The following is a 16,129-nucleotide window of genomic DNA, read 5'->3' as shown; positions in this document are numbered from 1 at the left end:
TAGGCTGTAATACCCTTTCAGATGTCAGTCAGGGGTGTTCCAGAATGTTCTCCCCATGTGGATGTCATTAACAGCTATCTGTACAGCTAACCTGTAGGGAGTCTGAAGGGTAAAGGCAAGAAAAGATTGTGGAGGTAAGGGGGTGGGGGGGCTGCAGAGGTCACACAAGGCGGTGGGGGGGGGGGGTTAGAGGACAGATGAGGTAAGGGGGGCTGGGAAATGGGGGGGGGCAGATGGGCCTGGGAGAAACTGGGGTGGATGGCAGATGAGGCAGGGGAACAGAGTGGCTGGGGGGGTTTGAAGATGGCAGCCTGAAATAGATGCGGGGGAGTTGTATGCATCTGAAATTGGGAAGTGGCGGCCACTTGTTTCCATAGAAACCTTGGGAAAACAGTGGCACAGTCATCCTTATGATGTTAGGAAGACAAAGACAGAGAGAGAGAGAGAGAGAGAGAGAGAGAGAGAGAGAGAGAGAGAGAGAGAGAGAGAGAGAGAGAGAGAGAGAGAGAGAGAGAGAGAGAGAGAGAGAGAGAGAGAGAGATAGAGAGAGACTGCAAGAGAGAAAGAAGGGAGAAGGAGAGGGAGGGTGAAAGTGTGTGCACACATGCATACTTGTGTGGGGGAGTTTTTTACATTTGCAGTTTTTTTTCATGTGCACCAGGCATAATATATATCAAACATTTCTAAGTCAAGGTGTTATAAATCATGGCAGACAAGTCATCCTTAATCTTGTTGTCAGGGCAAGAGTAGAAACAAAGTATTCTCTTTGACAGAGCAAAGTAACCCTGTTCGTTGAAACAGTATTAACATATCCTAGTTCGTATTGAATTTGTTGGGTTTTCAACCCTACCAAAATAATAGTGACTCAGGAAAATAAAACTGCAGAATATAGAACAGCGTAACTGCTCAACACCTGGGATGGGTGTGTGTCTGTGTTTGTGTGTGTGTCTGTCTGCGTGTGTGCGTGTCTCTCCGTGTGTGCGTGTGTCTGCGTGCGCGCGTGTCTCTCCCCGCTCCAGGCATCACCACGGTGTTGACCATGACCACCCTCAGCACGGTGGCGCGCACCTCCCTCCCCCGCGTCTCCTACGTCACCGCTATGGACCTGTTTGTCACCGTCTGCTTCCTGTTTGTCTTCGCCGCGCTCATGGAGTATGCCACGCTCAACTACTATTCCTACAGTGCCCGCAAGCCCGCCTACGGCAAGCCCGCCTACGGCAAACCCAAACGATCGGTAAGTGACGCCGACTCCGCCCCGGGAAGCCTGTATCAACGCGTGTCATATGCCCACAGCTCAGAAGCGGCGTTTTAACATGCAAAGCACAGTACCGGATAAGCAGGAAACCATCCCGTCATGTCGTCGCAATCCCAAATAGAGAGTGCTGATTCTTCCGTGTCGAACAAGGTGATTGGCTGGCTTCAGGCTAGCGAGTGCCTGGACGTGCTTCATCCTGTAGTGAGGTCACGACAGGAGCCATTCGTTCCAGCGCTGTGGTCCCATTAAAACCACCAGCTAACCCTGGACAGTACACCCCCCTCTATTGTGTGTTAGTTTGGATGTTATTATAAATGGTAAAACTACCATCAAAACACATTAGTAAGAAAGAATCCAGAGCTGTAGAAATAAGTGTGGTCAAGCGGAAGTTGTTTGTAATGTTTAGATGTTACGATATTCATCTGTAATTGCATTGAGTTGGAGCTCTTGTAAATCCATTCAATGTATCAACAGGAGCTGAATGGTTTTACATCCATCATATTTAATCAATTCATGTTTGAATTAATTAGGATTTATAGGTTACTTTTTGCAGCTCAAGCTACTGCAGATCTCCAAACAGGCTCAATTAAAAAAACGAACAAAGCTTTATTTCAACCAATTTAATTGGATCTACTGTTACTGTGAGGTGATGTAATTGGATAGGACTGGCGTATTATTGTATGTTGTGAGAATATCTTGGCGGTGCTGGCTTGTTTTAGACTGATGAGCACACACAGTACAGTAGACCAACCCCTCCCAGGGCTGTGAATCACACCAGACATGGGCGGGAGGCCGCGGACGAAAGCAGCTCTCTCCTTTCTGAGTGACGGGTCTTCTTCTCCTGATGCAGTTCCGTTTTGCCTACTGCACAGATTAAACGCATGACAGTGCAATTCCTGCGGAATCCCATCTCATCTCTGCTTCACTTGGCACTCCCTCAGAGTCAGTTCTCTGACCAAGTATCTTTCTCTCTGCCCCACCCACCCCCCTTCTCTCTCTTTCTTTTCCTCCTGTCTGTTTCTTCTCTCTCCTTCTCTTTCTCTCTCTCCCTCTCCCTCCCTTCTCACCCCTCCCGCCCTCCTTTCTCTCCCCTCCACCCCCACCTCCTCTCTCTCTTTCTCTTCCATCTCTCCCTCCACCCCGCCTCCCCCTCTCTCCTCCTCGGATTTCACAGAACTACTCCGTCCTGGACGTGGGGCCTCCTCCCACCGTCATAGCTCTCAACAACTCCCTGTACTGGCAGGAGTTTGAGGACGCGTGCGTGTACGAGTGTCTGGACGGCAAGGACTGCCAGAGCTTCTTCTGCTGCTACGAGGAGTGCAAGGGGGGCGCGTGGCGGAGAGGAAGAGTCCACATAGACATCCTAGAACTGGACGCCTACTCCCGGGTGTTCTTCCCCACCTCCTTCCTGTTGTTCAACGTGGTCTACTGGGTAGGCTACCTCTACCTTTAGCACCCTGCTGGAGAGAGAGAGAGATGCGCTGCACGAGGCCGAGAGGGAGAGAGAGTGTGTGTGTGAGTGTGTGTGTCAAAGACTTCTTCAAGGCGGAAGAACCGGATATGGCCCCAAACACGGTCAGGAGAGGAGCTGCTCTCTCGACGAACGGATGTGTCTTGAGCGGTGAGGAGTCAAAAGAGCCAAGCCCAGACACTCTTTTCACAGACACACACCCATCTTGTGGAGGAGAAGGGTTGAATCGTTTTGTTGGGTGGGACACATTATAGATGATGGCACCAACAAACACAAAAAAAGGGGTGTTTCGCTACCTGAACTAAAACTACAACTAGAACGGAACTACAACCCTGAACTAGGTAGCGGAGCAGAGAAGGTACAGAATGCTGTCTCGTGGCCATCAGTCCGGCAGCTGGGAGTTACCTCCAGACCAACCATCCACAGTGCCTTCATATGAAGGGGTAGCCATCTGTTACAGTAGGCAGGGACCCAGGGACGAGCAGGAGAATGGGACTCGCGGACGGCTGCTGGGCTCTTGTTTCCTCACGGTCTCTATTAGCAGTTTTTTTTCTTCTTAATAAAGTACACAAAGCATCCTTTAGTTCCTGTCAGTGCATGGTACTGTAGATCTCCACTCTTAGTGATAACCCCTCTTTTTCAGACATGTTTTTGAACACTAGTTACTACTTTAGAAATGGCCCCCTCACCGCTTAATGAATAGCATCAGCAATATTGAAATATTGAAATCAGATTTACGCAGCAAGTAGACACATTAGAATGTTCACATTCTCACTCGTTAGTTTTTCATGTCTTCATGAAAAACGATGATCTCAATTATATCTTTATAGGTTTTCTTACTGTATTCACACACAGGCCAGTTCTTTAACTGTGTGTATTTAGGTCTCAGTACTGTAGGCCCCAACACACACAATGCTACTCAGCTCAGTACTGTAGTCACAAAATACACAACATCCTACACAGGTGTTGCATGGCAACGGCAGTCTAGCCTTGACGTCTGGGTTGGAGAGACGAAGCTCAGATTGATGTCTCTCATTACATTTTACATTTTACATTTAGTCATTTAGCAGACGCTCTTATCCAGAGCGACTTACAGTAAGTACAGGGACATTCCCCCGAGGCAAGTAGGGTGAAGTGCCTTGCCCAAGGACACAACGTCAGTTGGCATGACCGGGGATCGAACTGGCAACCTTTGGATTACTAGCCCGATTCCCTCACCGCTCAGCCACCTGACTCCCATTAATGGGGGACTCATTAATGGGGGATGATTATAGTGGACGGCCTCTTCTCATCTCTGGCTCTAGCTGCCAGACGGTGTTTGTCACCAGAAAAAAAAGACAAACACACAAAACCGTTGTCCAGCCACAGGATTTCAGCTCATAAACGCTGACCTCATAATCTTCAAATAAGAATCCAGGAATACCATTTTATTTTATTTTTTTCTCAATGTAACTTGAGATACTGTCCAAAAAAACTGGGGCTTTTGTATTCTTATTTTGACATCTGTTTTATTGTTTCTCACACAACTGACAGTTGTCCGCTGTTTTCTGCTGTAGCTGTTTCCACAGCAATAGTTCGCAAGTATCTACTGCAGTACTTAGTGTGATTAGTGAATAGTCACTTCCTGTCTGAAAGTAGGGACATAATTCACCAGAAGCACAAGCAGGGAACAAGAAGACACCCACAAGTTCTACAAGTGAAATAATCCTTGTTATTTTACAAAAAAATATATATTTTATTCAAGCTACAGTAAGCCAGCAGTGTTCTCTACGATTGGCTTTCTACACGGATTTATGTCCTCTTGTTTCTTTTGGTTCCCTGTGTTTAGATTTGAATCGGCGACCATTGAATTGCCTTACTGTAGGGTGGGCTTCTCTACCCCACCATCATCACCCCACTCAGCCTGAGGCAAACACCAGGCTTCACCTCTGCTGTGGAGAGTCCGTTTGTGGAAAACCTTTTATATATTAACTATTATTATTATAATTATTAAAAGTATTATTATTCATAATAATGATATGATTATCATTCAAAATGAGAGAATTGTCTTTTCTTTTTATGTATTTGCTATGTGCCAAATATCTCACACAACTTGGTTTGGTCTCTCATTGTGTTATTTTGGTTTTAACACTGTCACACTGACTCTGTTGCCTGTGTCCTGGCCACACCAAGAGTAATAAAACTGATATTACTGTAATTAGTTTGCATCGTGTTTGATACAGCGTTACTTAGAGAGCTTCTTTTTACCAACCCACCGTGTTTTCTATTGCTGGCTAATAGACATGTTTAGATCTGACATCATTCACTGTTGGAAGAAGCTGACTTTCCACTCTGGTACTTTGTCATTTTCCTCCGAATAACCATGTATTTATTAATGCCTTTGACATACAGTAGTGTAGACATAGTATGTTATGTACGGGGATAATGGATGGGTTAGGGTTTCTTTTTAAGGGTTTCTATTTTTACTCTGTCTCTTTAATGTTTTGAGCTCATTTTAGATGTTACATGAAGGCGACCTAACTGGTTGATTGAGTTGATATTCAATGATTTTTTTGTGAATTTGGAGGTGACACACTTTAATGTTGTGCCCATTGTAAGATTTAAGCAGTATATGAAACGGTATTTATTTGGTGGTTCTCTCGATTCTCCACCTTAGAATCTTTGTCCAGGTTTCTCCTTCAAGAAACTTAAGTGAGGATAACGGACCTATAAGCTGAAAGATGTGTACTGTGAGAAGTACTCCAAAATACTACTCTTGTTTCCCTGTGGAAGAATCAAGTAATCTTGAAGCATCATTAAAGCAGTTTGCTGTTTAGAACACGCTATTCTTCATGTTGCATACATACTGGCTGATTTACATAGAGGTTGAAATACAATTTTCATACAAATAACGTATCATACAATGTCATATATCTGGATTTGTGTTTCTTTGGGAGAGGGAAATGTTAGATAATACATATGAGAGCAACAATTGCTGCCGAAAACCATAATAATATAATAATTATAATTGGTCTCTGGTGAACTGAGAAACGTGTGACCTTGCAAAAGTTACCTGCAACAAATGAAACTGTAGAAAGCCGTACATCTGGAGAATAATTATGTTTTCTAAAGGGAGAACAGCAGGGGTGGTCAGTAGATACCAGCAGTCACAGAAGAGGGACTGGAATATTCTATATGACACAGTATATTCATAGGAGGTATTGTTCTTACATGTTCTTTTATGAGAGGAGTTTGATTTGCTTAGTTCGCTTTTAAGATTTATTTTGTGCTTAAGGTTTAGCTTAAGTTGGTATCAGATAAATTAGGTCACTTTTAAGACTTACTTGAAATTAATAGTATGATTTATGTTATGAAAATAACCTAAAATTAAGGAACTTCAAAGCAAATACTGCAGTGATCATGACTTAGCCTTGGTAATACTGTGGGAAATAAGCCAAAGACTATTTCAATATGTTTGTTTCATGGAATTCATTAACAGTTGGGGGAGTCTGTGTTGTTTTTAAAAGATTAAAAATACTGTGGCTTCAGTTTGATGTACTCAGCGCAGTGAACGCTGTAATCTGTCATTTTTGAAAGTGCTTACATTTATGCATTTAGCAGACTTGAAAACTATTTGAGTGTAAATGGTCAAACACTTTCAAACACTGCTTATGTTTGAAAGCATTTTCCATACACCAGCTATGGGAATATCAAACTCATAGATTCGCATTCACATCCGAATTCTCTCTGAGAGCAGGGGACTTACATTTTGTCCCAAACTGTGACAAACTCGCCCTCATGCAAAGTGACAATACACGTGTCCAAATGGATTTGACTTGCTTTACCCTTTCGACAGCGGTGCAGTAAATCACGTTTACCTGATCTGTGTTTTCATATTTGAGAATTGTGTGTAACATGCCTTTAACCCTCGTGCTGCCTTCGGGTCACATGACCCAAAGGTTCATAACGAACCATCGTTGTGTTTACCCAATTTTACCCAATACAAAAACAAATTAAAATAATTTTCTTTTAACCTTTGCAATGTGGGGGGTCTGAGACAGCCCAACGGTTAAATGAAAATGCTTCACTTTGTCTTTGTATGCGGTAAATCTGTCGCAATACGACGGTGGGTCACAATGACTGATGGGTCAGAATGACCCGAAGATAACACAAGGGTTAAGTGGTTTGTAAGTGCAAGTGTTGAGTTAGTTATCCTCGACAGTGCTCTCCCAGCTTGAACAGTAGTCCTTTAACCCTGATGTCCACAATACGATTTTAACCCCCATGCTATTTTCATACCTGTGGTTCCTTTTATATCTCAAATGTACATGGCAGCAGTATTATAGCAAATGTTAAATAAAGTTTTTTTTTCTTTAAAATATGCCATTATGTCTTGCGCTTCATAAATGTCTTAGCTCAATCCCAACCTTTGTTCACCAACAGCTCTTAGCTGAATTTTAAACTGCAAGACAATGCAAGGTTTTTCATAAGTAGGATTAAATGGTTTGATTATTTTAAAGTGTTTAATTGCGTTCTATTATTATATACTGACACCCTCCCCACTGGCAACCTCTCAGAAGATGGTTCCCTTTTTGGGAAATGAGAAGCACAGTCTACACAACATGAATACCATTAGCTGGTCAGTTCATGATACAGTACGAGCTGGAAGGACCTTGGTACTTTTAATGATAACATGAGAATTAAATCAGACTGGTGTGTCCAATTGTGGAAGGAAACACGCACAGATGAATGCCCACAATAAAGACCAAAAGAAACGATTCTTGATCTTAAATTCAATTGGAAGATGTTGAAAAATCCAATAAACTGTCCAAAAAAAAAAGGATTGGAAATAACATTGGTCTCTCCGAAAAGTTGTGTGTGGTCTGTCTGTAGACTAGAACCTGTTAATGTCATGGGGGTCATTTTGTGGCTCGTCCTCTCACTCCTAACTAACCACAGATTTATCGAGTCTGAATGACTTGTCATCATTAACACCTGTTTCACTGTCTCTCTTTCCCCTCTCTCTCTTTCTCCTTTTTTCTCTCTCTTGCTCCCTCTTGCTCTCTCTCCTACTCTCACTGTCATATTATTTCTCTCTCTTTCTTCCTCCCTTTCTCTCTCTCTCTCTCTCTCTCTCTCTCTCTCTCTCTCTCTCTCTCATTGATCCGCGTTGTCAGTCTTGTTTCTCCTGCATGCATGTTCGCCACAACTTGTTGGAACGGTTGCTATGGCAACTATGTTCACCAAGCACATGATGAAGTGTAGCCGAACGTGATGAGTGTTGTGCAGCTCGATTATTCATATGACCCACTTTTCTCTCCACCTCTATGACATGCGGTACTTTCAAAGTACAACTTGAAAAGTCCTACAAGTGTGTCACAAGGTTGTGGGCCACAGCCGCTAAAATGATTGCACAGACGCAAATTGAACTTATTTTTTAAGATACATTTTTAGGCCTTCCTTGTTTTTATAGGGATTGTATAGAGATATTTAATACATGTAGAGGAGAGTATGACAGGCAGAAAAAGGAGTGGGTTAGAGTCAAACCCAGGCCGCTGCGGTGAGGCCTGAACCATGTGGGTCATCTGTGAAAGTGTTCGAAAATCTTCAGGAAAGAGAACAGATCCTCAACAAGGCAGCTTTTGTAAAGTGACTTACTGAACTCAAGCCTTTATCCTCACTGTCACAAGCCAAAACATCCAGCCAGAAACTAAAATCTCAAAGCAAATATACATTCATTATTTACGCATGGGTACTTAAAATGAAAGATTCATGAATGTACGAAAGCCCATGACCTAAGCACAGCAGACATTGATGGCCTTTGTGTTGTAAAATATGATATCAGTACAGCTGAAAGTTTTAAGAAATGTGTTGAACTAAATCCAAATGAGTCCTCCTCTTTGGGATTGATCAGATTAACCAGTTTCAAAGCTTTTTTTTCTTGTTTTCACAAAAACAATTGCCTACTGTAGACATGCAGGTAAAAAGAAACATGTATTTTGGATTTTGGAGTGATCGGTCCCTTTAACAGGCTGAGCACAGAGGGCTGTGCTGCCAGAATAAATTAGATGTGTTTTATAAAGATTGTGATATAAAGAGGTTTCGTCATAATAAAAGCCATATACTTTGATTGCGATCAAAGTTTCAAGGTTTCAATAGCATGTGTGGTAGGAGATGAAAAACAAACTAATAGAAAAAGCATGAAAGCCATGGTGGAAATGGACGACCTTCAGAGATATCTGGAGACAGACTAGTTTTCGCTGTCGGTCTATTGTTCCTGAATATTCTACTCCCTTCACAAACGTCCCCATCTTGTTACCAATTTTTTCCCTTCTTTTCAGAGCCAAGATAAAAGGAACTGTAGTGGACTCTTATGTCATATCAAAAAAATTGCCATCTCCAGGTTATTTTCTGTTTTCTTGAGAGCTTTGAGACTTATTTAGTCTGCCAATGATTTCCTGTTTTCCACAAGTGCACTCTGTCCTTCAGGAAGATAGTTCTGTGATGACACCATAGTGAATGGACACACACAAAGCTTTCATTCCAAAATGGACAGTGCAATAGAGAGACATAAAGTATTGTTGAAATGTTTACAGTATATATTACATTACAGAACGTTACCCTAACATTGAGATAGTCCACATTTTCTATGAAATGAAAACTCCATAGTATAGCATGACAAGAACTGAAAATGTGAAAATAATTTCTGCAGGTGAAATCATATGTATAGATGTCACATTTATGCCATTCGACATAAATGTCTAGTTCCCTGCAATATGGTGTGCCCCTGGCACCTCACTTCCTCTGACAGCCGTTTTGTGGTTTTGTTCAGGATCTGTATCAGATACGATGTCTGCAGAGACACGCAGAAGTACCGCTGCTCTGCAGATTCCTCCATCCATGAACTGTCAAGATTCATTAGTTGAGACATCCAGGTAGCACTGTCAGCATTAACTGTGAACAATACCTTGAGATTCTTTCTTAGGCTAAGAAAGTTCTTTAAAAGGGTGGCGTGGATTTTGAACTTCTCCACTTCATCGTCCTCAGTGACAGAAAGATTTGCCACACTGTCAGCAGTGGGCCTGTGACAACGACGAACGTGTTACGACTATAAAAGCTCTTAAACATGAACCAATTCTTTCAACAGGCTTTCAAAGCATCAGACTTGGTTTTAAGGACCAAGCGGGATATGGGACAACGCAAGATTTACAGTCAAGACTAAAGCCTCCCTTGCCTGTCATTTTGGTGTGGAGATACTGGTATTTTGGGATATTTATGTTATTAAATAGGATTTTAGTCTTAAATTGTCATAATGAGCACTAGGCCTACCTATTAAAATAATCCTATGTAGTAGGCTATCACGTTAGTTCGTGGGCGTGTCATTAACCAAAAAAATCTTTCGGGAACATGGTGCATGAGAGTGAGAACGAATTATTATGGGAGTAATTAAAGTAAAATTGGTAATTTTTCATACTGAAAACCTAGAACTATCACGCAGAAAATCTGATGGACAGTTGCTGAAGTTTGTGGAGTGAGTTTGTGTAGCTATTTGCGCGAGAGACAATTTGGGCCTACTTCGGAACTGTGTTACGATGGCGGCTTTGTTTGAAATGGTCATGGACCGAGACAGAACATCGGACTGAGTTTCAGGTGTATCTTCCACTGTTCAGAAGCTTCAGATAGTAGCCTACTGAATTCACGTAAAGATTATGCTGAGTCCAGACGACATCGTGTCAGCGACTCATCTCATCACAACAGACAGGTAGGCTATTTCTGTTTGGTTGACCGTTAATTGCAGAGCCTGAGCAATTGGTTTGTTAAAACTGGAGGAGCGTATATGTTTATGTAAGGTTAGCCTATACGGTAAACATTGCAATTGTTTAAAGTGTTTTTGATAACCTGGTTTCTGAAAGTAGGCCTAGGGTTACCATAGGCTAGGCTACTGAAGAGTGACAGCAGGTGAAAATAATCTGTCATTTGTCACGAGGGAATCCAAGTAGTTTTGTGATTTGTATGTGCAAAAACGGTCATTACAGCTCTGTAAGTCACTGACGAACTCGATACAATTAGCCAACTGTACTATCTGAATCATTCCAAAGAAAAATAAATAAAAGGTAGACATTCAAAACAAATACCCTTAGTTATTTAACTTTAACTACTGTAAACTATATTTTCACTTGTATTCTACCCAGTGTAGGGGTAGTGGTGTCTCACCTTTGTTAGATTCGGGACGGAATGTTTATGTTGGGTTTAACCTTAATAATAATACATTCAGCATACACTATAGACTTCAGGTCAACATCGTGTCACAGATATTTTCCTGAAGCCCCCCTTGCCAAGTCTTATCATAGCTGATCATACAGAGAGCAAGCTATATTCAAACGGCACACATAAGTAGAGACCATATTGGGGGCAGGGACTCAAATCATTTTGTTGACTCAATCGTCCAAGATCGTGGTACTTCAAGGCGGCAATTCCCCTCTGCTACATAGGCTACAGCGTTTCTCATCTTGAGAGACCATTGCTGATTGTAGGCCTACTGCATTTTACAAGTGTGATCTCCCCTATTATCGCCCCATTAAAGATCCACTCTGAAAGCTTCAGTAATTTATTTAGGATGCCTGCAGCCGGAATTCTGTAGGTCCTACAGAATGCAGGCAAGGCCGGAATGAGGAAGTCTGATGAGGTATCTTACAGTGTAGGATACCTCATCAGACTTGCTCATTGTTTCGTATTGCACAGATCCATTAGTTGTAGTTGTACTACAAAGACTACGCTACTTTCAGTGATATTTATTGGCCGAGTCATTTCAGCAATCTCCCCAAGAGTGTCTCGCCTGTTTTACGCGGTCACCCACAAAATATCATCCACTCCTGATAGCTGGGGAAAAAACGCTCCACTTCACTTTAGACAGACTCAATTGTGTTTAAGTTTACTAGAGAAAAGCAACGAAGGGTGGACAATGACTCAGAGCTCAAAGCAAAATCACAGATTCAACCCTCGCACTATATAGCCTACGTCTTTGTGTATGCGATCTCTTGATAGGAAATCCAATTAAGGCCAGGCTACACCAGTCTCATTTCTCATTTATGCAATCATCTTGTACATGTTCATAAACAATGAGCCTTTGTGGGCGCGACGTGTTTTTCTCGTTCTCGTATGCAAATGCACTCTTATTGTGAAAGGAAAGTGCGACAAAGAGTCTTTAGATCACGTCCGATCCAAACTTCTAACACGTTTGAGACGCTGTAGCTCTTGCCCTTTACAATGTCTTATCCGTTACCTGGAGAACAGAATGAGAAAGACTTGATGGGTTTGTTTTGATTGATAGACTGTGACATGTAATTATTACCAGTCACCTGCGCCGTGCAGGGGCGTACAGTAGCATAAGTAGCGCCTTTCATGCTGAGAAGGGGTTGATGTCCCGGTAGAAAGCACTCTGTCGACGATCCAGGGGTTTCAACACTACAGTAGACCGTGGCGGTCCTAGCACATTTGGTGCCACGGGCAAGCGGCAAGGTTTACCCCCCTCCTCGGGACGCCAACCTGGGGGACACGGCATCTCTGATCCAATCATTTAATAAGGTGTAATGATGTGGGACCTGGGTCCTGAACCCTAACTGGTTCATGAATTGAGCATGTATCTGTTGTGGGACAGATTCAGACTGTCAGATTCGGTATCACTTCCTCCTTCCTGTGTTTCATGTGGATCACAGACTCTAAGGCTCCTACAGGGCAGCTTGTATGTTGTCATGGACATATTGTGTGGAAACCATTTCATCATTATCAGTAGTTTTATAATATTTTTGTTGTATTGTTTGTTGGCACACCTTTCATACCTTTCTTTTGTCTGCGTACAACCTACAAAACATCAGTGGCCTTTTAGGACTTCAAAACGTGTGATTTGAGTCAACAGAAATCCAGCGTAGTGGCGGTGTGCCATGCCAGCCATGTTCATGTTGAGTCCATAAAAAGCAGCTTCCAGAGATCCCTGCTGCGTTCTCTAGTCCAGGAACCTCTCATGTTCTTTACTGAGCCTCTCCTCTGTGGGGTTGAAACATGTTCAGCGAATGAGGGAGGTTTCATACAAAAGCTTCAGACTAACATCAAGAGTAATACTGCTGATCTTTGAAGGGAACACTTCGGTAACAAGTCAAAGATAATTGTCTTATTTATTTTTAAAAATCTCTAATAATACAAACCCAGAGACATCCTAAACTGACCTCTTAGTTGTTGTTGTTTTTGTTTGTTTGTTTTTAGCCAAGGGCATAAGCCATGAAAAATTCCTGACATCTTGTTTTTGGCGATTGCAATGGCAGTTTGAAGCCCCTACCCTTGCCTTTTAAGGGAATGTGGTTAATATTTGATTTGTGGGAATAACGTCCCAGGGGGATTATATGCTCATTCACCTGGATGGGTGGTAGCTGGCTGGCACTTCTGAGAAGAGAGGCTAGGTGATTCTAAGATACAAGTTAATTAAACTTTCATTTTGTAAGCCACAAACCACAGTAGCATCTAGCCATCTAACATGTTTTAATGGAAAGTAGGGGAGGGGAGATCCATCATAAGATATTATGCAGAACACATTTGAATGGTTCAGGTGAACGTCAGACAGGCCAACTGTCTTGTTCCTGTCAGCACTGTATAAAATGAAGCTTTTTGACTATTTATAAACAAAAAACTCTATTATCCTATGAATAATCTACAGTACGGAAAGCATTATTTCAACATTTCTTTATTTTTTGGGGGGGAGGGGAGGGGTGGACTTTGTCCCAATAGAAAACCCCAAAATATGGTGAAGACTTAAATCAAAATCAGGCTAATCTCTAAAAGGCAACCATGATGCAAGATCACAGCCAAGCTCCTTAGCCAGACAGAAGCTTTGTCTTATTCATCATATTTCTTGTACCCCGGTATGGCAGACTGACAAAAAAAACGTATAAGACCGTCTTTTTGCATGAGTGACACTGTCGTTCTTTGCCAAATGGTAAATGTCAGTGTTACAAGAGGCTGTGTGGGGAGACCCCCCCCCCCCCCCCCCCCCCGACAAGTCCTGCCTCCGTCTGTCTCAGCAGAGGAGGCTGATTCAGCTTCCAAGGCTCGACTCACAAAGAATCAAAACAAGATTTAATTGGAAATAGATTACTAGTATCACTGTGCGTCTCAGATTCGTCGTGGTCGTTCGGTCACGTGTCGTTCTATCAATTTATTGGGTTGTTTGTTAAAACAGACCGGGCCAAAAAGGAAAGGGTTGAGGGGGTGGTAAAAAAAAAAAAATCTATTATGAACACAGTATTCTGGTCTTAGAATAATGTATATCATTAAATGGGACCCCGCTCAAGTATCCTGAATTTCAGCCTCAGAGATGGTCTGTGTTTCCCCTCCCCTCAGCCTCCCCTCAGCAACATCAGCCAGCACCTGACACGCTGTTGCTGTAGCCATGGATACAATCAGTTCAGCATGCATGCAGATAAAGCTCACCTAGCTCTCTCCGCATTCCATGGGGCGGCGTTATGGAGGCCGGCTGGAATGTTCAGCGGTCAAGAAAAGTTCTAATAATGAAATACACCTCCCGATTGATTTCAGAAAGCTGGGTCAGTGGGTGGGAGAGGAAGGATGAACACAGAAAGACCATACTACTTTGTCTCGCAAACGGAAAAGCGGGTTTATGTACTCGCCTTTGTAGTGAATCCATTTAAGCTCTGGACTCCTCTTCCCAATTACAGAGGGCAGGATGCATTTAATCCCCTTTTAATGAAGAGGCATTACTGGTGCGTGGGAGGAGGGGGGGGGGGGGGGGGGTAGAACATAGAACAGCAGACATGGCCTAGTCTAGTAAAACTCCAGAACAATATTTTCCTGTTGATTCCAGCTCCAGTAGTAACACTTGTTTGTCTTAACTTCCGTCCCCTCAGTCACAATCTGTCAGACTAATAAAACTGTTGTTTCATCTCCCCGCGAGTCACATAGGCTTTACCTTTTGAAGACAACGCTAGCCCTTGCAGGCTAGCTTAATCGGTTGTGTTTTAAAAATAAGAGTCTCGTCGGTGTAGCCTGCAGGAGAGTCTATTGTTAGTTGGGCCGGTATCTAGCCTCAGGAAGAACCATGAGGATATTTGTCAGCGGGAGAGGCTAAATTCACATGAGGCAGAGACCGAGATGACCCCCTCCTTCAGGGTAGCGAGATAAACACACGAGACGCAGGTTGATGGAGGGCCACAATAACAGCCACTTAGCAAGAAACAAACGTTAATCAGAACTAGCAGAGGGAACATTTCCTGGGTCCTTGAATGCAATTTGCATGTTGTTTCTGAGCATTGAAAGACCAGGCGCGAACAGAAGGAATTGCATAACGTCAACAAGGGAGTCAGTTGGCTGAGCGGTGAGGGAGTCGGGCTAGTAATCCGAAGGTTGCCAGTTCGATTCCCGGTCATGCCAACTGACGTTGTGTCCTTGGGCAAGGCACTTCACCCTACTTCCCTCGGGGGAATGTCCCTGTACTTACTGTAAGTCGCTCTGGATAAGAGCGTCTGCTAAATGACTAAATGTAAATGTCAACAGTGATCGGACAGTGAACTAATGAGTGTACTGTACAGGGGAGTAGGTTTGTTTTCAGATGTGGGTGGAACAGCTTTTATTTTAATTTTTTGAGGATATGGCCATTAAGTATACTTCTTAATCTTAATAAAGAGTGGCGGGACGTATTTGCTGCGTTCAGGAAGTACGAAACATGCGTACGGGTGTTTCTACACTTATGAAAAGCTTGGCGTAAGAATCTGCGAACCTCTGCGTTAGAAACCATGTGTACGCTACGTTGTGAGTTCGTGTGATATGGCGACACCAGTTTTCTTTGTATGCATAATTCTACTGATTTACAGTTTAATAATACATTTGACCCCCGGTGTTAAATAACACTTTGAAATGTGCTATGTAGCAGAATGGGGAGTTTCCCCAGCTACACACAGCAGAATACAGGCTTACAGCAACAAACTGTAGGCCTAACTCTCTCAGCTGGTCCAGGTTCTCCTGCCATAGGTGCAGCTCCACCTCTGTGGACTGCGGGGGACTGTGACAGAGCATGAAACCGATGCACCTTGTTTGCGTCCTCTGTAATCGGTCACGACTCTCGGGGGCCGGGCGGCCAAACAGGACCTTGTCTGTTTTACAGTCGTGGCTTGCGAGGATCTGTTGGGCGCAGGCCTGCATTAGCAGGAACCTCCTAAAGGAACCTGACAGCTACCGCAACACCACCAGCGCCACCACAGAGAGGAGTGTTTCGCCCCCGGCCCTCCGGGCAGCACGGCGCCACAGAGCAGCAGGCGAGAGCAGACTGAACCACAACTTCACTGGATAATAAGATCTGGGGAAACGTGGCCTTGTTCTAAGCAGGCTGTGAGAAAGGAAAAGAAGGGGGGGGGGGGGGA

At 43.3% G+C, this 16,129-nt stretch overlaps 1 protein-coding gene across 5 annotated transcripts in view; it reads left to right on the top strand.

Annotated features, from left to right (window-relative positions):
- The window catches only part of LOC134011236 (gamma-aminobutyric acid receptor subunit gamma-3), a 58,314-nt gene extending 52,621 nt beyond the window's left edge, over window positions 1–5,693 (top strand). For 2 of the 5 annotated variants that reach the window (XM_062450772.1, XM_062450773.1), the window contains exons 8-9: window positions 1,020–1,234; window positions 2,430–3,304. In XM_062450772.1, the coding sequence (XP_062306756.1) occupies window positions 1,020–1,234; window positions 2,430–2,708 (494 nt within the window). In that variant the 3' untranslated portion in view covers window positions 2,709–3,304. Of the gene's footprint in view, window positions 1–1,019; window positions 1,235–2,429; window positions 3,305–4,554 lie in introns of those variants that run through there. The other 3 variants (XM_062450774.1, XM_062450775.1, XM_062450776.1) reach the window with 3 other exon arrangements.
- The last annotated feature ends 10,436 nt before the right edge of the window (window positions 5,694–16,129 follow it).

Source organism: Osmerus eperlanus, chromosome 24 (genome assembly GCF_963692335.1).
Source record: "Osmerus eperlanus chromosome 24, fOsmEpe2.1, whole genome shotgun sequence".
NCBI classification, from domain to species: Eukaryota; Metazoa; Chordata; class Actinopteri; order Osmeriformes; family Osmeridae; genus Osmerus; species Osmerus eperlanus.
This window is presented reverse-complemented; position numbering and strand designations above follow the sequence as displayed.